At 42.1% G+C, this 23,652-nt stretch overlaps 2 protein-coding genes across 2 annotated transcripts in view; one reads left to right on the top strand and one right to left on the bottom strand.

Moving 5' to 3' along the window:
* The first annotated feature begins 947 nt into the window (after window positions 1-947).
* Window positions 948-11,435, top strand: LOC120420040 (uncharacterized). The gene is made up of 4 exons (XM_039582941.2): window positions 948-2,337; window positions 2,395-3,286; window positions 9,710-11,162; window positions 11,223-11,435. The coding sequence occupies exons 1-4, from the start codon at window positions 1,215-1,217 to the stop codon at window positions 11,298-11,300; spliced, it is 3,546 nt and encodes a 1,181-aa protein (XP_039438875.1). The 5' UTR covers window positions 948-1,214; the 3' UTR covers window positions 11,301-11,435.
* A 4,475-nt stretch (window positions 11,436-15,910) lies between these two features.
* LOC120420041 (cold shock domain-containing protein CG9705) overlaps window positions 15,911-23,652 on the bottom strand; it is a 68,745-nt gene continuing 61,003 nt past the window's right edge. The window contains exon 3 of the mRNA XM_039582943.2: window positions 15,911-22,024. Coding sequence (XP_039438877.1) covers window positions 21,823-22,024 — 202 coding nt within the window. The 3' untranslated portion in view covers window positions 15,911-21,822. The remainder of the gene's footprint in view (window positions 22,025-23,652) is intronic.

The following is a 23,652-nucleotide window of genomic DNA, read 5'->3' as shown; positions in this document are numbered from 1 at the left end:
GTACGTACACGCAATACATGCGCACGTAGATAACTCTATAGAGTTATCTAAGCCCGAGCTCACGCACACTAGCACCCCATTTGTTTTGCTGGCGGGTACAAAATTTAACCTCAATCTTTTTCGTGTACGTACACGCAATGCATGCGCACGTAGATCAAGGCTGTATATCATAGGTACTCGCGATCTTGCTTTGCATTAGTGTGAGTGCATGGCTCCGTGCCACTAAAACCAAAACAATAACAAACGAACAATGGACCGTGCCAGGAAAACCAAAACATAAACAATGTCAGTGTCAGTGGAGTGAGTCAGAGATAACGATTTTGACAACCGCACTACTACACACTCAATCGCGAGTACCTTAGGTAGAAAGCCATGATTTACCACATAGAGTTATCTACGTGCGCATGTATTGCGTGTACGTACACGAAAAAAAGTGAGGTTAAATTTTGTACCAGCCAGCAAAACAAATGGTGTGCTAGTGTGTGTGAGATTGGGCTTAGATAGCTCTATAGAGTTATCTAAGCCTATAGAGCTATCTAAGCCCGATCTCACACACACTAGCACACCATAGAGTTATCTAAGCCCGCTCTCACGCACACTAGCACACCATTTGATTTGCTGGTCGGTACAAAATTTAACCTCACTTTTTTTCGTGTACGTACACGCAATACATGCGCACGTAGATAACTCTATTTGTTTTGCTGGCTGGTACAAAATTTAACCTCACTTTTTTCGTGTACGTACACGCAATACATGCGCACGTAGATAACTCTATAGAGTTATCTACGTGCGCATGTATTGCGTGTACGTACACGAAAAAAAGTGAGGTTAAATTTTGTACCAGCCAGCAAAACAAATGGTGCGCTAGTGTGTGTGAGATCGGGCTTAGATAGCTCTATGGCGGCTTCCGATTTGCCCGCCTTTTGTTTCATTTGACAGTTTTGTCGTTTCTCTTCGCAGAGAGTGCGCAATTTCAAAAAAGCTGAAAAAACGGTTGTGCCGTGGCCATCGCGCTCTTTAATTTTGTTTCAGCGTGAATTTAAGTGAACTTTTCGTTTCTATTTTCGTGAAATTTGTGTGCTGGTCACTTGGTTGTAAAGTTTTCGTTGTTGATTGGGTGAAAGTTTCGCGTGTTGGGTTAAAGCTTGCTTACGGTTGGCAGTCCATGTGATTCGTCGGAACAAAGACCGTTGAAAAAGATTCAGTCCCAAACAATGGACTCGCGAGCGTCCGACGTTCTGAAGAAGCAGCGCTATTTGGCCGCTCAAACGCTGCAGAAAGCCAACGAAATGTTTGACCGCAGTCCGTTGCGGAATAGTAGCAGCAGCAGCAGTAGCCGGAAGTATTCCGCTCACACTCCGCCAACGCAGGACCAGCTTCGGTACGACGATGAATCGGGCGGTGAATCGATGCTGTCGGTGCAACCGCGTCAGTACCGGTCGATCAACATCACCGAGCTGGAGGAGGAACACACGATCCACATGCAGGCCACTCCGCAGAAGGTTTCGTTCGAACCGACGGAGATGACGGCGCGGTCAACGGGCGAGATGGACGCGCTCCGTCGGAGACTTACGGTGGACGCGTTGGCGCCGGACATTCAGCAGTTGCTGCACGCAAGTATTTCCGACGAGGTGCGGGAGTTTGCCGGTGGTAAACCGTCGATTGATTCCGCGGTGCACTTGCTTCAGCACGATGACCGGCCGGATTTGAGTCTGCCCCGGACGGCCGACATGAGCCGACTGTCGTCGATGCGGGATTCACTTAGTTCTAATCCGCGGCAACCCAAGACGCAGGACTTTTGGGACGTTTCCGCTGCGCCCGCGTTTGGTGAAAGCTGGATGAAGAAGGAACTGTCCCAGCTGGAGGACATTAGCTTTCGGCCGGCCGACGAGCAACAGTCCCGACTGATGGAAGACGAAATGGCCTGGGAGCAGGAGCAGGCGATTATTCCGGAGATGAATGCGGCCAAGGGTCATCCAGCTCCGAAAGGAGCGTCCCAAAAGCTGCCGAAAAATCTTAAGAACCACGTCGATTTCTCCTGCTTTTCGGGCTTTTTGGGGCAGGAGGCGACCCGCATCGAGGACAGCAGCTACTGCTCGGTGGGGGAGTACTTTAACAAAATGTCCGACGACCTGAAGGGGATGATTCCGGACGATGCGAGTCCGCCCCGGCGAACTCCGCTGCCGCTGGTGGACATGAGCAATCTGGGCACGCCCAACGAGACGACGACGGCACGTGGCGGTGCAAGCCCGGGAAAGCGACAGCACGGTGGACAGAAGGTGACGTCGGACAAGGAGAACAGTACGCTGAACATGTCGAGCATCATGAATGTTATCAGTAAGTTTTTCAAATTAAATGTAATCAGTTGTTTGAAAACAGTACATTTAATTTCAGACTCGATGGGCTCGGACGAATCTCCCTCCGCCTTCTACGAGAAAATCCGACAACTGCGTGCCGCCAAGGCTCCTCCCGCCACCACAGAAACAGCGCCCGCAAGATCAGCACGCTCCAGCGTTCCCGCCCCGGAGAAACGCCCGTCGGCCAAACCCATCCAAAAGACAACTTCGCTCAAAACCGACCTCAGCTCAGTCACCAAAACCCCCTCCTTTGTGCGAGACCTGAGCGAGGCCCAGTCGAAGCTTTCCGACACCGCAAGTTTCACCGAATCGCTCCTCGAATCATCGGCGTTCGTGCCAATCCGAGTCACCGGTCGAATCGCCACGTCAAGCCCGATGACGGCACCACCTTCAGCGGCGAAATCCCTCCAAAGTGAGGCCGAAGGAACGTACCGCATTTCCACCGCCAAGAAGCCCCTCCTCGAAACGTACCGCGTCTCGACGGCCACCAAAATGTCCGAGCACCAGCTCGATCTGCCGCCGATTCCGATGATCCCGCGCGGCGACCCCCCCAAGTGTCAAAAGCAGATGACCTTCCTGGACGTGCCTGGCGCCAAACCGAACCGCAAGCGGCGCTCGAGCTCGGCCACGCGCCAGGAACTGCTCGAGGCGCAGGAAAAGCACGCCGAAGTGGTGAACGAGGTGGCGGCCGCCGCTCAGAAGCGATCCCGTTCGCCGGCCAACGGCGCCGAGCTGCGGGTCGTGGCTGGTGGGCCGACGGTGGGCTACCACGAGACGCCCAAGAGTTCGATGGCGTTCGGGGGGAGGCCACAGGCGGCGGCACAGCAGGTGAACAAGTCGTACCTGTCGCCGGAACCGCGCTCGAGGGAATTCAAGGTTCGATCGCCGTACTCGTCGCCGAAGGGGGAGCAGGACCGGAACGAGCAGAGGTGAGGACTATTAGTTTTAGCAAATTTATTATTTTATTTTTCGTTGAAAGGGTGAAAAGGTGGATTCCAATCACCGACCGAATGTACTTGTTGAGGGTTAAGGGCCGTTTCTTCAACATCAGCATCATAAACGTGCAAAGCACACCCTCAGGAAGCGAAGATGAGCAGGACAAGGATGCTTTTTACGAGCAGCTGAACTGGACGTACAGAAGCTGCCCAAAACATGACGTCAAAATCGTCATCGGAGCATCTGAACGATCAGGTTGGCCAGGCTGAGGAAGTTCAGCGCCCCCACTTCCAAAATCATGGTCGTACGAAGTAAAACCTGTAAAGTTCACCTGGAGATCACCGCAAGGAAGCAACCTTGAACCGATTCTATCCTTGCTGAAACTCAAGGAGACGACACCTCGGTATTTTATTACGGGAAAGACGGTGCTTTGATTCAATGCCAGATAACCCAGGACTTGAAACTCCTTGACGACTACTTCCAAGCAAACCTGCTCTCCATGAACCTGTCCAAGACATAGTACATGTTGATTCGATCACCCCGGGGCCCGGAAGCAGCTTCTACCACGCCAACCCGTAGTTATCAACGGCCAACAGATTGAAGAAGTTAGCCAGTACCCATTCCGACTATCTGGTTACGACCTGGGGACTTGCTTATGCTGTACACCTCTATGACCAGCAAGTGATACAACACAGGAGTAGCAAAGCCGTCTTTCGCTAGCCGTACCTGTACCCAACTAGCCTCTTGTATTCCAACCCGGCCGAATCACGACTCACCTTCCTCTTTGAGCGGCTTTAAAAACCCCCAAACGCTGACCCACGTCCGAAAATGCCACCTGAACACCACCACCGCTTCAACGTTTCCAATAAGAGAGCAAACCTCAGAATAAGATCGAGCTACAAGACAACTAGGTGCCTGTCCTTACCGAGAACCGAGTTTGGTGTGAAAAGGGACTGTTTGCAAAAATGCGAGTCAGAGTGCTTTCAGCAAAAAATAATTGACTACCTTGTCTCAACCCCCGCCACTAATGTGGTTTCTGCTCCGGTCGCCACCGCCCACTTAATTTAAAAAAACGTGAGGAGTCCTGTTTGCACCGATTGATAGTCAGGATCTTGGAGTCAGAAAAGCTACCGGAAAGGGTGAAAAGTGGGAGTAATATGCCCGATCTGCAAGAAGGGAGACAAGTTGGAATGTAAAAACAATCGTGCCATCACTATTCTCAACGTCAGCCTGTCGCAGGGACGTACCAGTTTCGTGAAGGGGAAATCGACGACGGACCAAATCTTTTTGCTCCTCCAAAAATGTCGCGAGTACCAGCTCCCGACGCACCACCTGTTCATCGATTTCAAAGCCTCGTACGACTCGGTCGATCGCGATGAGCTTTGGCACGAGAACGGCTGATCCGGGAAGCTGATCAGAATGGTGAAATCAACCATGGATGGGGCACGGTGCAGCGTGAAGATTTCGGGGGCGATGTCGGACTCGATCGAAACGCGCAAGGGACTGCGACAAGGCGACAATTTTTCCGGCCTCTGTTTCAAGTTTCAACATTGGGCTTGAAGGTGTTATGAGGCGGGCGGGCTTGAACATGCTGGGCACGATTATCAACCGGTCCAGCCTGTTCATCTGCTATGCCGACGACCTGGACATTGTCGGCAGGACGTTCGAGGAGATGGCTAGGCGGTACATCGAATTGAAGCGGGAAGCCGTTAAGGTTGGATTGAAGGTGAATGTGGTGAAAACGAAGTATCTGCTGGCAGGAGGAACCGAGTCCCTTTGAGCTCGCTCTGGCTCAAGCGTTACGATCGTCGGAGACGGGAAATTCCGGCATTTTAAACCGGTTCCGTGTGCATCTCGAAGCCGATTTTAATTTTTGCCTTCCTCACCTTACTGAGGAAGGGCTATAAAATCACTCGGAAAATGAACTTTTTAATTAGACCTCCTAGACCTACCTTCATTTGTACATATCGACTCAGAATCACTAGCTGAGTAAATGTCTGTGTGTTTGGCTGTATGTAGACATGTGTACCAAATCAATGTCACTGGAATATCTCGTCACAGGCTCAACCGATTTTGGCCGGTTTTAATCGATCCGTCTTAACGTCCCCTAAGTTGCTATTTAAATTCATGCAGTTTTATCATGTATTTAAAAAGTTATGTTAAAAAAACTGTTTCATATTAAATTAAAATTATGGAAAAAGGTGGTTTTTTCATGAAACCCTCACATGTTATATATTTTTAGAAAGCATATGAGAAGATCTTTTAGGTGGAGTAAGAATTTTCAAGATCTGACTTACCTATCTTAAATTACAAGCAGTTTAAAAAAATGGTCTGAATTTACATAACCTCAACTGGCCGGGTCTGATCGCCACGAAAAAGCCGTGAAGAGGGATGCCATTTTCCTCAAAGGCCGTGTCTGTATAATCTTGACAATAAGTCTGTAGGTGGTCTGTTTCTTACTCATCACTTATTTTTATTAGGACTTCTTAGGTGCTGCGAACGTTAGGGGAGATCCATAAACATGTGGACACTTTAGGGGGATTGAAATCACTATAAATGAGAGGAAGGCACCAACCACCTAAAGGTGGATTAAGTGACGTTTTTCAATTGAATTCGAAAAAAAAAACAATATTTTTATGCTTTTCATGTAAAAAAATCGCCAATTTTTCATTTCTGTATTTTTTAAAATGCAAAATTTTCAAATCGGGCTCCGTCATGACACGGGATAGGTCCTGCTTGACAGCTCGTTTCAAGGGGACCACAGTTGATTAATCGAAAATCGTCTCTTAAGGTAAGAACAAGATTGTCCGTCAGACCTGGACGCAAACGCAAAATTTTGCGCCTGTCATCATAGCCTGCCAGTCATCGACCATTGAACAATGCAACCCCTGCAGATTGTTCGACTGACAGTTGATGGAAAAATCGAACTGGCACAGCGTTCTGCGTTCACCACTGCGTCCAACGGACAATCTTGTTCTTAGCTTTACTCAGTTTTAACATGAAATATCTTCATGAAACTTTCAGAAGTTATTGAAAATCATCGTTTAAGTAGGTTAAATAAATTTTCTGTATTATGAAATTTTGTGATTTTCTACATAAAGAAAGTATGTTTACATTTCAGCTGGAGGTTTGTTTGCATCAGGTTTTCTATCTCTTTCAAGCAAAAAAATGTTGTCAGGCGACTTCTAGCTGTTTTTTTACTGACCGCTTAATATGTCAGACAACATACTTCGCAGGGCTCTGACAACTCGAGCTCGATCATTTTTCGCATCAGGACACGAGAAGTTCGCCATTTTTGGGTTAAAATAATTTGTATTTCACTGGGCCTAGAAAACCTTATATATGTAACCCCTAAATTGATCTTCACACCTATTTTAACCATAAAAGTCGCTGTCATATACAGTTTTTTGCAAAATATTAATCAGAGCCAAGATCAGAACAGTTTTCTTTAAATAAAAAAATCAAATCAAAGTTAAAATGCGTAACCGGAAAAGAAGGTGTGCATGCCTGGCACGAACACTCAAAGCGTGTTCTAGCGTGCTGCTCGTACTGACTCAGAGCAAGGGTGAGATGTAGGTGTAAGGGCAGTGCGTGTTCGTCGGGAACCTAGTGCATAAGATCGGTCAAGGCCCGTTCTTACACTGAAAATTGCGAATTGCGAATTGCGAATAAAAAAATCAAATCAAATTATTCGCTCTACAGCATTGCCTTGGCGTTCTCGATTGCGAGAATCCTACTCGAAACTAGGTGTCCGAAGGCTTGATTGTTGAGGCAATTGCAAACCTCTTTTACACCATAGCTTCCATCCACCCCGGGATTCGAACTTTGGATTGTGAGTCCAACTACCTACCAGCGACTCCACCAGGACAGGACCCAGGGAGACGACTCCTGCACCTGGACTGAGAAAACGACCTAACATTTTTGGGTTAGTCCGGGGCCAACATTTACTTCCCGTCCGACGGAAGGCGTAAGCAGACAAATCTCGTCTCAAAATTTGCCACCGGGACCTTCTCGGATCGAACCCAGGCCGGCTGGGTGAGAGGCAATCACGCTTACACCTGCACCACGGTCCCGGCTTTTTTTTCTTTAAATTGGGTCCTTAAATGAAGCTAAGATTGCTTATATTATTGTTTACAGCGATGAAGCTCATTTTCATGAGTTCAATGACCTTTGGATTTTAAAGTAAATTTTGAAAAATTAACCTATTCAAGGACCTTGACAGAAAAGGTCCTACTTGACAGCTCGTTCCAAGGAGACCATAGTTGATCCATCGAAAAAATGTTTTCTTGTCAATTTATTTTTTACATTAAAATGACAAATAGTGACCAGAAATGGTTTTTAATCGTGTTCTTTACCGTTGTTTTTGATGATTTTGATTTGATGTGATAACCAACAGGGCCACAAGGATGTACTTTTTTGAAGCCGGATCTCAATTAAATGTATGCAAAAGATGTCCGGATACATCATCCGACCCATCGTTGATTAGGTAATCGAGAGACCTTTCCAACGATTCCACAACATTGAAGATCTGGCAACCCTGTCTCGAATTATGACCACTTAATTAATATCTGTGTACTTATTTTTTTGGATCTAAAAAAATAGCTGAAATATGTGTCCAAACCACTTATATTACCCAATGTAAAAAGTGAGAAAGGCATCAACTACGTATGTGGATTAAGTTAGTTTTTAAATTAATTTTGAAAAATTGACCTCGCGGTCCTTCTTGACAGATAACTTACCATCGAGAACTTACGATCGTAATTTGTAATACCATTTTTTTTATTTAACGAAACGAAACTATTGGCACTACGCCCCCCGGGGCATGGCCTTCCTCTAACGTGGGATTTCTGCTCCAGCGCCTCTGACGAGACAGGAGAAACCGGGACCGACGTTTTACTTCACCATCCGATAGAAGCTCAGTGGATAAGGCGGGAATCGAACCCGCGTCTCATAGCATCATCGGGATCGGCAGCCGAAGCCGCTACCCCTGCGCCACGAGACCCATTATTTAAACGGAATATAAAAAAATATAAGTTTTTTTTTTACTATGAACAAGTTACAAAATAAAAACAAATCTAAATCAATTTCAAAAATTTCAAAAAAAAAAATATAAAAATTTTAAAATTTCTAAAATTCTTGAAATTTTTAAAAAATTTAAAATTTTTGATATTTTTAAAAAAATTAAATTTTTTGAAGTTTTGGAAATTTTAACAAATTGTGCAAATTTTCAAAACTTTTAAAATTTTTGAAATTTTTATAATTCTTTGTAATTTTTGCATTTTTTTTAAATTTTTAAAATTTTTAAAAATTTTGAAATTTATGAAATTTTTTGAATTTTTTTAAAAAATTTAATTTTTTTAAAATTTTTAATTTTTTTAAAATTTTTAATTTTTTTAAATTTTTTTAAATTTTTTTAAATTTTTTATTTTTTTTTTAATTTTTAAAATTTTTAATTTTTTTGAAATTTTTGATTTTTTTTTAATTTTTGAAATTTTTAAAACTTTTGAAATTTTGTAAATTTTTATAAATTTTGGAAATTTTAAAAAATTTAGTTAGTTTTGAATATTTGAAATTTTTGAAACACTTATCGAGATTTTCTCGATCGTCCGTTGTAATTTGTCAATGGTAGATTGAGAAATTACAATCGAATGATCTCAATCTAATATCAACAAATTACGACTTACCATCGACAAATTACGATCAAATGCAATAATCACTACGATAATCTTCCTGTTTCCCGAGAAATTGGACGCTCTACTCGGATCGTTGGTAACGTCGGACATCAAACGCAGTAGGGAAATTCGAAGGCGCATCATCGCTGAAAGACTGGAAGAGGGACGGTCTCCACAAGGACCTAAGATCCTATCCTAAATAGATAGCAGCGCAATATTTTACCTGTTATCATTCGACGATCTTTTGTGACAGTTTGCTGAGCTCGGCATTCTTTCGTGTCAACTTCGTGTGTGTCAACTGACGGTCCCATCCAAATGACGATCATGACCGGACGCGGTCATAGCTGACTAACGAGCTCTTTCAAATATCGGATAATCACTCTCAGTGACTGATCCTTTTTCAAGCTCCGGTTTGGAGCCTCATTGCTAAGAAGTTTTTTATGAGGGGGCGTTTGGTACGGTATGTCCACGCATCCTTTCTCCCCTGTAGATTCTGTGAAATTTGATCCGTTCTGCAATATTTACAAGAAAAGTGCTTGGGGCGTGCTCTAATCACAAGACGTTCAAGCGGACTGATTGTGTTTGTGTTAGTTTAGATTAGACATTGCTAATAAGTATTTGTGCTTGTGGGATCTTCAAGGATTAGATATGGGACACCGTAATTCCATGAGTGGCCTGGTCACTAAAAGTTTCTTTTTAGTTTAATATATTATTTAAATATATTTTTCACATTTTCCTCCCCAGGTACACCTTCGGCTCGCCCAAATCGGTGGCGTCCAGCGTGGACTCGGGCATCCCGGAGTTTCCCAAATCACCGGTGTCGGACGCGGGCCGGTCAAACCTGCTCGCCTCGGCGGGTCGTTCCGCTTCGCAGTGTTCCGTCGCCGGCAGTGAGTACAGCCACAAGGACGGGGTGCTGCCGTTGAAGGCCACCCACACGGAGATATCGTGGGGCAGTACGAAGCTGCGGCAGAACGCGCGGAAGATCATGCAGATTAAGAATACATCTGGGAAGCGGTTGGTGATTCGGGCGTGTATTTCGGGGCCCGGGTTTCAGTTGGGGGGGATCGAGCAGAGTGAAATGTTGACGCTGCAGAGCCAGGAATGTCGTACGATTGTGGTGAACTTTTGTCCGACGGTGATTGGACCGGCGATTGGGTGTGTTTGTTTTCAGCCGCCGCACGATTGTCACTCCCAGCGGGTGGTTACGTTGTACGGGTACGGCGGGGAGGCGTCGATCAAGGTTGAGGGAATTCAGAAGGGACCGAGCGGACCGTTTTTGGAGCTTGGCCAGGCGCGCAACTTGGGACGTCCGTTGGAAAAGTCGTTTTCGTTGTACAACAAGGGAAGTTTGGCTGCGTTCGCCCGGATTGGGATCGACAAGAAGGGTCTAGATCAGGCGTTTCTGGCTACGGCGGTTTTCGTGCAGCCCCAGAAGGTCATCATCCCGGCGAACAGCTACGCTCACATCCGAGTCACGTTCAAGCCTCGTCGCCAGGACGTGGAGAAGATTCTGCAGAAGCAGGTCGATGTCCTCTCGATTACCAACCTGCACATCATGTGGGGTGACGAACCGACTCGGCATCGCACCCGCAAGATCATCACCACAATCAAACAGAACGAACTGCAAGACCGGAACAAGATCACCCCGTACGGCTCGGTCTGCGACACCTTTCCGGGCGAGCGCGAACTCGACGAGTTGGACAATTTCGCCGAACACATGTTCGAGACCATGCACGAGCTGTTCCTGACGTTCCGCGAGTACGAACTGGTCCTGACCGTGGATCGCGCCCTCGACGACAGCATGGTGCACGATCTGTCCCTCTCCGAAGACAGCAGCGCTCTGTTCAAAACCATGTACGCCACCAGCTCGGAAGCCGGCTCGCCTCGTCTCCCGGATGAAATCTCGCCGGGGATTCCAGCGACCTGGTCCGCCAAGCGAGACAGCGGCGAATCGTGGAGTGTCCGCCCAACCCGGCTGGACTACCGGACCAACGAGCGCACCAAACAGTTCGTGATCAAGAGCAACTTTTACACCACGCAGTTCTTCGAGCTCAACTCCAACTACCGGCCGTTCTTCAAGTTTTCCCCGATGGAGGGCCAGATCCGGCCCGGCCAGGAGGTGGTCGTGAACGTGAGCTTCCAAATGGGACCGCCGCAGGCGCAACAGCAGCACGAGCAGCCCATCGTCATTGTGGTGAGACTGGGAAATCTATTACGAATCCTGATTATTTCAATAATTTTCTTTTTCTTCCAGGTTTACATCGAGAACGAGAAAATCACCATTCCAGTGAACATCATCACCAGAAGCCGACCCGGCGTCGGATCGTACTGATAGCTGGCACCCTTAATTTTAATGTTTTGTGATTTGTTTTATTTATTAAATTGTATGCATTTTTGCCCCTATTTTATGACTGCTTATTATAAGAATCCTTTTTCCTCTCAATTACAATTAACAAATGCAGCTAAACAAAATGTCGTCTCTTTCTTTTGAAATCCGAATTTCTGCGCAATGTCGCACCGTGTGCGTCACGTGGTAACGCGGCGGCGCTTTGTTGTAACAAGTACCGACTAATTAGGTCAGTTTGTGGTTTATTCCCCTTTGTAGTCACGATGCGGTCAGATCGGGGTTGCGGGAGCAAAATGCAACACGTGACATTGTTAAAGCTGCTCACCTGCTGCGTGATTCGACCCAGCTTACCGTTAAGGGTGGGTTGTGGTGTCGTCCCTGTGCGGTATTTACTATTTCAATAAGTTAAATTTCAATCTCGCCATCGCGGTTGTTGGTCTAGCGTTCGCTCCTCGAATCGTCTCTTGATAATTCGTCGCTGGTGTGCTGACTTGTGACGCGTCTGCTGTGAAAAGATGGCGTGCGTAGTTTAGAGGTCATACTTAACCTCGACAATCACAAATTAGACAAGGATTTTTTTTTTAATTTTTTCAAAGTTTCGATTATCCGAAGTGAAATTTTCAAACAATTTAACAATAACTGTTACAAAAATCAAAAAAGGTGCAAAAAAAGTTTGTACACCTTTCGAAAAATTAACATAAATAAAGTTATTTGTTGACAAATCACCATAAATCCAGTCTCCCAACTCCAAATAGGCATCCTTGACTGATGGAAAAATTATTTGGATTGAATATAAAGTTTACTAACTACTTAGTATAAAAGTTTATATAACTCCGGAAAATCTAAATAAAACGAATCTAAACTTAATTTTATAATTCAACTAAATGTCAATATTTTACCATAGAATTGCTAAATAAATATTTTGGACTGGTATACTGCCGTTCTACGCATAATTGTCCCATGTTCAAAAAAGGGCACCTGAGAAAAACGCGATTGAAATTTTTCGATCGATTTCTGTGTTTCTACGCATAATTGTCCCGTAGGTCCCTATTCGCCCTATATGTCCCTAATTACCCCGGTTAACATTTTATCACCCTTATTTGTAATTCTCTTGCAGGTAAACAGGTAAGCAAGATGAAATGCTTCGTAAATCTCATGATTTCGTGATAGAAAATAATTGATGGGACAATTATGCGTAGAAGTTCAACGATGGGACAAACAGACTTGGTGTTGTTTTCAATGATTTTCTGAACAAAGTATTAGATTTTATGTGTTTTTCTGAAAGTATACGTAAAACTAAGCTTAAAAATGATAAAAAGTCGGAATCGTCCAAAAATGACATGGGACAATTATGCGTAGAACGGCAGTATAACACCGTTTTGGGGGTCTTTGTATCGATGGAATAGATTTTTCGTTGGAATTGGAATTACGTCGTCGGAAAATCCGCCGGCATCCGAACCTGTCTACGATTCACTAGTCAACCTATGTGGCATCGGAAAGGGCATAAAGTTTCCGATCTTTTGATACCCATACATCTAGGTGTTCTATAAAATCCACGTTTTAAAATCCGGAACCGTGGTGTAGGGGTAAGCGTGGTCGCGTCACCCAGTCGGCTTGGGTTCGATCCCAGACGGTCCCGGTGGCATTTTTCGAGACGAGATTTGTCTGACCACGCCTTCCGTCGGACGGGGAAGTAAATGTTGGCCCCGGTCTAGCCTAGAGGGTTATAGGTCGTTTTCTCAGTCCGGGTGTAGGAGTCGTCTCCCTGGGTCCTGCCTCGGTGGAGTCGCTTGTAGGCAGTTGGACTCACAATCCAAAGGTCGTCAGTTCGAATCACGGGGTGGATGGAAGCTAAGGTGTAAAAAGAGGTTTTGGATTATTTATTTTTTCTGTAAATTCAATTCAATTTGGTTTTATTTGTGAATAATCAAGATACAATGAGTTATTTTGAAGTGCATAACAGAGTTTTGGAGTTCCTTACAGCTGTGTGTTGCATCATAATCCATTTAGGAACAATTATTTCTTTAACTAAAGCACTAGCAAGAGTAAGAAAAAACTATAAAAAACTTACAGAAATTGCAAAGGAAAGGGGATAGAGGAAGAGAAAGCTTATATCTAGATCACAGGTAATTTATCCTTTGTAGATGTGTTTGATCATCAGTTCCCCAAGGGCCAGGAATTGTTCTGCCTTGTTCCGGCAGCTCCGAAACCGCGTCATCATCTCCCCCGCGAGAGCAAAGAATTCCGGCAGGGTGAAGAGATCTTCCCCGGTGACTTCTTGCTGGGCCGTACTGCCGCTACCGGCAGCGACAACACTGGCGAACGAACGCCCCCAACCAGGAGGGAACGCTGAGTTTTCCGCTGGAACCGTAAGCTGTCCAGCTGCAGGAACGGCTGCGCTCGTACTTCGCTGAGGAGAGTGGGACGCTGCTGCTTTCTTCTTTCTCTTTTCCTGCTCCTCGAGGTAGGCCTTGCGCGCGATGCATCCGCGGTAATTGCCGGTATGGTTGCTGTCACAGTTCGCGCACTTTACGCGCGGCTTGGTTTGTTCTGCCTTGTCCCCCAAGTCCGCCTTTCGTGGCAGTGCGCACGCCTCCGAGAGGTGTGACTCACCGCACTTCACGCAGCGGGGCCGGAGGTTGCAGTTCCGCGAGCCGTGGCCGAATTTCTGGCAACGTCCGTCGGGTTCTTGGTGTAAAACCGCCAGTTTACCCAAAAACCGTCCAACGTTTTAGTCCGCCGAAGGTCTTGGACCTTGACGGTGCCGCGGTCGAAGTACAACAGGTACAGTGTGTGTGTACCTGTTACCGTTGTCTAGCGCGAGAGCACTTTAATCTCCCGCGGTTTTATTCCGGCGTCCGAGAGGTGACCCTTCAGGTCGGAGATCGGACGGTCTTGATAATCCTGTAAGACGACCTTAACAGGGGGCTTCTCGGGGTTGAATGTGTAGAAGTTGAAGTTGCTACGCTTCAATTCTTCAAACACCAGGTCGAAGCTCTTTTTATTCAGTGTGATCACTTGCACTGCTGACTTACCGATTTTCAGACAATATCCGAGGCCTTCAAGCAACTCGTCAACATCTTCCGCCAACGTGTCCAAAACAAAAATTGGAGGTGGTCTTCGTTCCGTTGGAGAATTATTCTTTTTTGGCGTCGGCACTTTTTTCCGTGCACGACCATCGTCGTCGTCGTCGTCGGTAGTGGTGCTACCGTCGGTGTTGCTGTTTTCTTCGTCGTCGCTCAGCATCTGGAACTCGTTCCTGATGGGAATGTTGGCGGATGTTGATGTGCCACTGGTCGTGGCACCGGAGGTACCCGAACGGGCTCGCACTGGTGATCTTGGAACATATCCGGGGTGTAGTAACTTTTTGTCGATTCCTTCTGCGCTCACGCTCCCGTGCGCGATGGCGGCCGACACGGCGTTGGTTTGTTTACCTTTTTGCACAGGGCCGGTAGACGAACTTCGCGGGTTTTTCGAGGCCGCACTCGAACTGCCACGGCCACGGCCGGCCTTTGGCATGCTGCAGGAGCAAACTCGCGGGTATTCACAATCAACTACGGCGAAAAAATCCGAAAAAAAACGATGGAGCACTGAGCACTAGCTGCATGCTCTCGTGCGTACACGGAGGGAGCTGATTTTTTCTGTAAAAAAAAAACTAAATTTATGATTTATTCATTTTTTTTGCGAAGCGGTGAGTCTCGACGCGCAAATCCTGGATTTTTTTTTGAAAATTTGAAGGATGACCTCTAGGTTTTTTTTAAAAGATCCTTCAAAAATGTGAAACACAATAGCTTATACGACCTAAAAAAGACTATAGACCTATACTTTGTTTTTGTTTTTTTTTTAATTTTTGCGTATTATAAGTTTTTAACTCACCTTTTTGAATATAAGGCAAACAATGTTAAACTCTAAACATTTTTTTATAAGCCCAGTCAATCAAATTACTTCCAATAGAATTAAAGTCGGAGCTATGATTTTTTAAAACATAGGTATGTTATGTTTTTTTGCGAAAATTGACGAAAATTACCATTTTATGGACCACTCTTACAAGACGTAGATCACCATAATGGCTTAACAAAAAAAATTGGCTCTAATTATTTCGGCCAAGGAACTTCCACTCCATTTTTTCAAATCTTTTTTTTTCGTGTGAATTGGGCCCTAAAATTAAGCTTAAATTTGTGATATTATTGTTCACAACAATAAAGCTTATTTTTATGAGTACTACGACCCTTTGTACGATCGCAAAGGATTTAAAATGGATTTTAAAAACAAATTGAAAAAAAAAACTTCGTGGCCCTTCTTGACAGAAAATAAAAAATGAAATAAAATATTGAAAATCTAGATTTACCAGAGTACAAAATAAAACAATTGTCTCGGTTTCAGCAGTTCAACTAAACCTATCAATAAAAATTAAGATTGACTAACTATTTCTATTTATGCTTAGTCCTTTATTTCAAGTACTTACCAGGTCACTAAAATTATAAATATTGGGAATTTCGCAAATTATCAGTGCGTAATTTGATGTTGCATGGTACATCGTTAGGAGGATTCAGATATGTTTCAGGTACAAAAAAAGGAAGCTCAACAACAAAACGTTACATTTCAAGTGTAAGTTTTTTTTTTTATTTCAATTATACCCTCATCATAGGCTAGTGCTGGTTGACTCCACTTACAGAATAATAATGTTTGTTCTGAACAGTAAACATTAAATCCCTACACGGTGTTCAACGAACGATACAAATATAATATTTTATTCCAATTTCATTTGCAATCTTTTTTTCTAATGCATAAGTTAACTCTCTTCCGCTCGATCCCGACGGCATTTCTTTCCCTACGTACGATGTTTCATTTCCAGCAGTAATGTATAATTTTTCATCAAATATTTGAGCAAGCTCTAAATAATGTTTTCCTCCCGCCACGTGCTCCGCGATTGATTTTCTTCCCTGCTCTGAAACGCAAAAGTGAACTGCTAGAGAACAACCCTCTAGAGAAAACCCCTCAAATTTAAGGAAACAAAAATCTACGAAATTTCTTTTCTAGGAAACGAGTCCTAATCTAATCGGTGTAGGTAATCATTTACTTTCTCTTTTATTCTTTTTTCCCCTTTTTACTCCGGACGTAATTATTTGATTTTTGCTTTCGACAACGAAAATTTTGGCAATAAAACCCGGAAGGAAACGTTCAGCTCAAATGCGGATTTTTTCCCTCTTTTTCAGGAGGACGCAGCATCGGATGGTTTCCTGTTTTATTCTTCTTTTTTTCTTACTATCTCGTTGTTTGTGACCACGTTCAATATAATGGATACTTTTTTTTATTTTGCTTTATTTGTTTATTATCTATAAACGGTGTTGGATGTATATCAAATGGTTAGTTACGATTGGTGCATACATTTTCTTGTTTTGTCACTTGTTTACTTTTAATTACTTTATTTTTTGTTTAACACTTTAGGTGTGGACCATTTTTAAGAAGAATACTGGATTTAACAATTTATGGGGCAGCAAATAATTGATTTTTGTAAAATAGCCAAATAATAATTTTCTCAAAGTGTATTTTTGAAATTTTTTCTGAAACAAAAAGAACTATTTGAAAAATAAGGCTACACTTTTTAACGGGCAATTTCAATTGAAAATTTGTTCGGACACATAGATTGTAGAGATAACATTCAAACAAGAGGAAACATGAGGTATTACATTTGTGTAAGTTGTTGGTGCACGAGGGCTGCCACCATATCATATCATGGTGAGTTTTTTTTCCGTATTTGAGGTTGAGGCGTGTTGTGGTGTGTCTGTGTCTGTGTTAAAGGTTATCAAATTGCTTAACTATTCTATACTTTCTATTTATGCTCTAAAATGGATTGTGTCTTAGCTTTGGAAATAAGGGGACATTTTTCGAAACGTTCATGCCTGCACAGTTTTATTTATTTGTGATAATACTGGATCTTTCTGATTGACCCTAGCCTGTTCCAAAATACACCCTAAAAATGATTGAAAACCCATACTAGGCACACCTGATATCATTATGGGAACAATACTACACATTAAATATGAATCGATGCTTTGCTTCAAAGTGGCCAATGCGTTGATGGTTTCAAGAATTGCGACTGTCAGTGTATTGTGCCAACATTTTCCATCAAGCACCGAAAAAAATTAAACCAAAGCGGTTCAGCACCTAACCGAGAGGAAAAAACTCAGAATCAGAAAATAAATTGATTCACTCCTTAAAAAGTTTAGTCTCACCACATCTACCGAAATTCCGATCACTTGGCTCATGACTGCATTCAAACGATTGCTGTCACCACATCTACTCGCACAAGCAAATCGCCAGGCTGTTGAGCTCGGCATTCATTCGTGTCAACTTCGTGTGTAGCAATCATTAGCGGCGCATTCAATAAACATTCAACGATCGGGTCGATGATGATAGCAGACTCCCAAGCTCTGTCGAATATCAGCACTTCAGCAGTTTCTGTCAGTGACGGAATCTTTTTGAAGCTGTGGCTTTTTTGCAAAGGGGGGGGGGGGGGGGTTCCAGATTACCAAAAAAAGTGTCCACGTGGTAGACTGGAACAATGCGGGTGGATTTTTTTTTTTGCTAATTCAGCGGTATTTTTGCAGGACACCTCAATTATTATAATGTTTTTTTGCGAGTTTGGGTAACCTAAACAATAAAAAAAATTAGCATTTTTTGTATGACCCAATCATAACCTCCAGATCCAATGTCATCCCTGATGACGGACCTGGAAGCTTTGACAGACGAAAACATGATAAATATCTGTAAAATTAAATAAATACACTCCATTTTTTTCAGTAAAATATCACAGAATTTTTAACAACTGAAGTTAACAATTCAGCAATTTATATTACATTGAACTCTCAGCTAATTGTTATGAAGCTTTCTAGACAGAAATTTGCCAGCAGATTCAAATTCTGTTTACATAGCGGCTGCGGGGTTGTTTGCATCAGATTTGCTTAATCTTTCTAGCAAAAGTTTGTTTTTGTCTTGCGACTGCTTTTTCAGCCGATATTTGGGCCAACATATGCCAACATTGTTTGCATCATGACACTGTAACGAGGAGTTCGCCATTTTTGAGTTAAATTATATTTTTTCACTGGGCCTAGAAAGCCATATTTGTCATTTTGACAGATGATTGACTGAAATTTCAGTAAAACTGTTGTCAAAACACCTGAAATTTTATCAAAAAAAAATGTCAGTTTGTTTTGCTGAAAATTAAGTAACATTCTTTTGTCAGTTTGACAGATCATTTGCTAATGATTCAGCAATCGATACTGGTTTTTCAGTTATCATGATTTCTAGATTACTTAAACAGTCCAAACTTATGAGTCAGTTTGACAGATTTACTGTTTACTGTTTACTGATTTTTCACCAATGATTTTGTTTCATTTCCGAATTTCAACAGAAGTGATGGTTACTGAATCGAATTCATTCATTTATTTTGCTGAAATTGTAACCCAAAATTTTGTGTGTATGTTTTGCAAAGTTTGTAAAAAAAGGTTCTTCTTCACACTGCGGTTTCTCACTAAGTTTTTGTTTACTTACGCGATGGTATTGTTGATATTTTTGATTAATCAGCACTATGTAAACATTCAAATTAGTGATCAATTCCATTGCACTACCACTTCACTACACAAATTATGCTTTTCAGTTTCAAAAACTTGTTGAGTTACGACAGTAAACTCTGAGATGAGAACGGCAACTCACATTTCTGCAGCTTCCACTTACAGTAGAATTTGTGCCAGAGTAGCAGAGAATCACGCTTAAACAGCCAAAAAAAAGTTAGATTTTTGCCTTCCTCACCTCAATGAGGAAAGGCTATAAAATCACTCGAAAAATGAACTTCTCTATTCGACCTCGTAGACCCACCTTCACGTATCGACTCAGAATCAAATTCTGAACAAATGTCTGTGCGTGTGTCTGGATGTGAGTCCGTGCACCGAAAAATATGCACACGATTATCTCCGGACTGGCTTAACCGATTTGAACCGTTTTGGTCTCATTCGATCCGTCTTGGGGTCCCAAAAGACCCTAGTTAATATTGTGAAGTTTAGAAAAGTACTTCAAAAGTTATGCTAAAAAAACGATTTTAGCTAAACTTCGAAAGATTGTAAAAAGGGTGGTATTTGTAAGAAAACTCGCCATGCTAAATATTGTTAGAAAGGTGTTTGAAAGACCTTTCCAACGCGTTCAAAACATTGAAAATCTGACCACCCCATCAAAAGTTATGAGCACTTAAGTGTCATTTATACACTTTTTTGAAGCCGGATCTCAAATACTTTGAAGAAAATGTTGTCCGGATCTATAATGCGACCCATCGTTGGATAGGTAATCAAACCTTTCCAACGAGCCTAAGAGATTGAAGATCTGACAACCCTATCTAAAGTTATGAGTACTTTAGTGTTTTTGATACATTTTTTTTGAGGCCAGATCTCAGATATTTTGATAAAAATTAATGTGTTATTTAGTGTATTCACTTAATGAATGCGAGGAAGGCACAAACTACCTAAAGGTGGATTAAGTAACGTTTTTTTTTTGCTGTCAGATATTTTATGCAGTTATTTTATTGAAAATAAACCAGCAGAAGTTTCTGGTTTTAGTAAAAAATTACGCTGGATTAACCAATTTATTGGCAGGTCAAATCGATTTTTTCTGCTGACATTTTCGCTGTAAAATCGATTTTTAATGCTGTTTTAAACATTTTTTTAAATCTCCTAACATCAGGGATGGAATAATCGTATACAAATCTTTTTCGCTTGCGAACTTTTTTCACCCGCGAAAGAGAGAGGAGGCAAATCACGCAAAAGAAAATCGCTCCCGATTTTCTCCAAGAAAATCAATCTATTTATGATTTTTTTGTGATTTTCCATGTCAGCACAACTTAAAATTATTTATTTCGCTTTGTTTACACACATTGTTTATCTACAAATAGTGACAGTTCTTTTTTCGACGTGTAACGTTACAGTTGCAAGTGTATTAGTGAAAAAGATGTTCCGCCGAATAATCAAGATGATGATTTTTTTGCTTCTTTTTACCGATCTTTCGTGCACGAGAGAGGAGAGTCAGGTTCCTTTTAGGATTTTTCTTTTGATGAACGTTCAAAGATTTTCTTTTGATGATGATTCTTCCATCGCTGCTTAACACTGGAACGCCCAACGCATGCCCTACTTACTCGGGCCTAACTCAACCAATCAAGATGATTCTTCTTTCCAGTGATTTGTTAGGATTTCTAGATGATTCTAGAACTTTGCAGAACTTAATTTGAACAAATCTGTAATTTCTGCGACCGAAAACATCGTTCCACCTTTTTTAAAAAGACTGCCTCCGAAGATTTTTTGGCGAATTGTTTTTTACACGCGAAAAAAAAAAGTTGGAACGATCTTTTTGATCACAAAAATTACAGATTTGATCAAATCAAGTTCTGCAAAGTTCTAGAATCATCTAGACATCCTAACAAATCACTGGAAAGAAGAATCATCTTGATTGGTTGAGTAAGGCTCGAGAACCATTGAGTTGAAGTTACCGTTCCAACTTTTTTGGAGCCTTGGGCGTTGGAATGTTAACATGTTTAGAAAAAAATAATAAATTTATTGGTAGTACAACTGTAAACATGTATAAATTATTTTGTGATACTTTATGTTTCAAAATTTCAAACATCAGGGATGAAATGTCGTTTTTTTTAAAAAATATTAAAGACACATTTTTTTGAAAACTTAACAAAAAAAATAACAGAGGCATAGAAAATTCCATCAATCCTACCGTGCCATTTCAACAAGTCGCAATTCTTGAAAGAAAAGCGAGCTTTCCTGTATTCTTTGAGTGATTTTTTCGAGTGGCAAACAAAACACGACAAAAATCTGACTTGCGCTTAATTATCTTACCGTCTGGTCGGAAACCATTTTGGAGGCAAGTCCACGGATGCTGCTGCGGCTGCGGTTTCATTTTGCAACGTTTGAATAAGCCATGTTTGAGTGGCATTTTTTTTGCTGTTGCTGTCTCTGTTTGTTTGGGAGGACAAACCTTAATCTGGTTTTCTCGTTGCATGACTCTCGTGACATTATAAATACAGTTAAGCGAGAGGGGGGTTCTCGCGCACCGCACATTCCTTCTCCAGTGTGGCTTTGCTCACTTCCGGTGCATACCTTAAAACAAATGTTGCATTTTTGCATATTTCTCGAGGTTGTTTATTTTTGTGTAGTAATACTATGTGTATCGTATAAATATACGCGATAGGGCTACAGAAACCGATTGTTTGAACAAGCACACTCTAAGTATGAGGGGGGAAAAAGAGACAACAAAACTGTCAACCTAAGCTAAAGCACAAAAATTCTAGCATCAGAACTTGAAGAAGATCAGAACAAACTAAGTGTATTTTGTAAGTTTGTGTGCGCGCGAACTCGTCGTCGTTTCTAGTCGTTGGCCGGAACGGAACGAAACACGGCCCTGCTCTCCTCCCATCCCCCTCGGGTTAGGTAGTGCAGATCGCCGACTCCTAGCCCTAGTGGTGCAGCAGCCGGGAGCTGTCCGGGGACTTGCAGTGCGGCACCATCGACGCGATCTCCTCCCACTTGCAGTGCTTCTCGGGCGTCAGATGGGTGATCTGGACGTGGATCGCTTGCGTCTTCTCGAACTTGGGCGGGATGAAGCAAAGGCGGTAGCTGACCTCGTCGCCGGGCAGGGGCACGTACTCGCCTTCGACGCTGGGTGAGAAAGAGGAAAGATACATAAAAGAAGCATTAATACCAGCGAAACGAAAGCGTCATTGCTGAATAACTCATTAGTTGACTCAAAGTGAGGAATGAACCAATCGTTCTCAAACTTTGGGGAGTTGTTTAGGACCCCAAAATGAACTGAAAAATTGCTGTGCTGGAAAATCGTTGTTACATCCTAATGGGTCATTTGGCTTCAACTGTACATAAAAAAGTACAAATTCGAAATCGACTTTTTCTGATCAAGCTCAAATTTGGTGGAGCTATTGATACTATCAAAAAATGTAAAAATCCTGATTTTGGATCAAATTGGCCCACCCCTTCTTTTGGCACCGCTCCAAAGTTTTGCGATTTTCGCCATTTTTTTTTCAAAAAACCTCTTTTTTCAAATGACCATATCTCAGAAACAAAAATAAAACTTTGTTGCATTTTGCGCAATTGAAAACTTCACACGCAATTTTCTCAATATGTTCCCCAGCCGATTTTACGATTATGGTGATTCATGGTCACTATTTTTATAAATCGAAAAACTGCAAATATTTCGCTAAAATAAATCTTTCGGTGGTTATATCTTGAAAACGGAGCCCTTTATCAAAAAATCTGTAGAGTACTTTTCGATTGCAAATTCAATTTTACATAAACAAATTATGTCAAATTTTGTTTTGTATTAAATTTCTATTTTTTTTTCAAAAATCATATTTTTTTCAAAAAATCATAACTAGGCGGCAGATTTTTTACCATACCTCCCTGACTCAAAAGTTGCGGATTTTTGTCCCCTAAAACATATCAAAAAATCTCGAAAATAAAAAAAATACGTATTTCGGGAAATTGAGTTTTTTTGAAAAAAAAAGTTAATAAAAAATCGGCATTTTTTTGTTTTCGTGTACCTATTTTTTTCTCAATAGTCCTCAATAGAGCGTCTAATTTCCCGGGGTTACAGAATTCCCGGGAAACGGGAAATCTTTTAACAAATTTCCCGGGAAATCCCGGGAATTCGCGGGACATTTTAAATTTATCGAAAATTGTTCTGATCTATACTCTTCAACAAAATTGTATAAAAGAGCAATTTAATGATCAAAACTAGTGCGAGGATCAATTAATGCCTAAACCACTTGCAGAAAAAAAATCAAGAAAATATATAAATATTCTAAATTTATAGGCTTGCAATTCGTACAACAGTGTTGTCAATAAAATAATCATTAGTATTTTTTGTGCAGTTTTATTTTTCTAATCACAGTGTTTAGACAGCGTGTGAAATGAATCCATGCTTCAAAACCATAAAATTGCAATTAATTATGGAGTTGTGAACAGTTTGAGAGAACATGATAAAGAATAATATTGAGATGACGTTGAAACACGAAGAAAATATGGATTTGTTGACAAATCTTTTTTTCCATAACAAATCTTACGCATTGAATTCACCTCAAAACTGTCTTTTCACAAAAAAATATATCTTTTGTGAAATCACAACTCAAAGTTTTTAAATATTTGGAGCAATAACAGTAGTTTAGACGCTGTTTCATATTAATTCCGCTTACGCTCTGTTTGCTCAAGTGTAAATTCTTTATATTAAAGTGTAAACACTTTTAAACAAATTTACCAAATTCTTCTTGAACAAC

The sequence above is a fragment of the Culex pipiens genome, chromosome 3 (assembly GCF_016801865.2).
Source record: "Culex pipiens pallens isolate TS chromosome 3, TS_CPP_V2, whole genome shotgun sequence".
NCBI lineage: Eukaryota > Metazoa > Arthropoda > Insecta > Diptera > Culicidae > Culex > Culex pipiens.
Note: the sequence above shows the minus strand (reverse complement) of the source record. Positions and strands in the feature narration are given on the sequence as shown.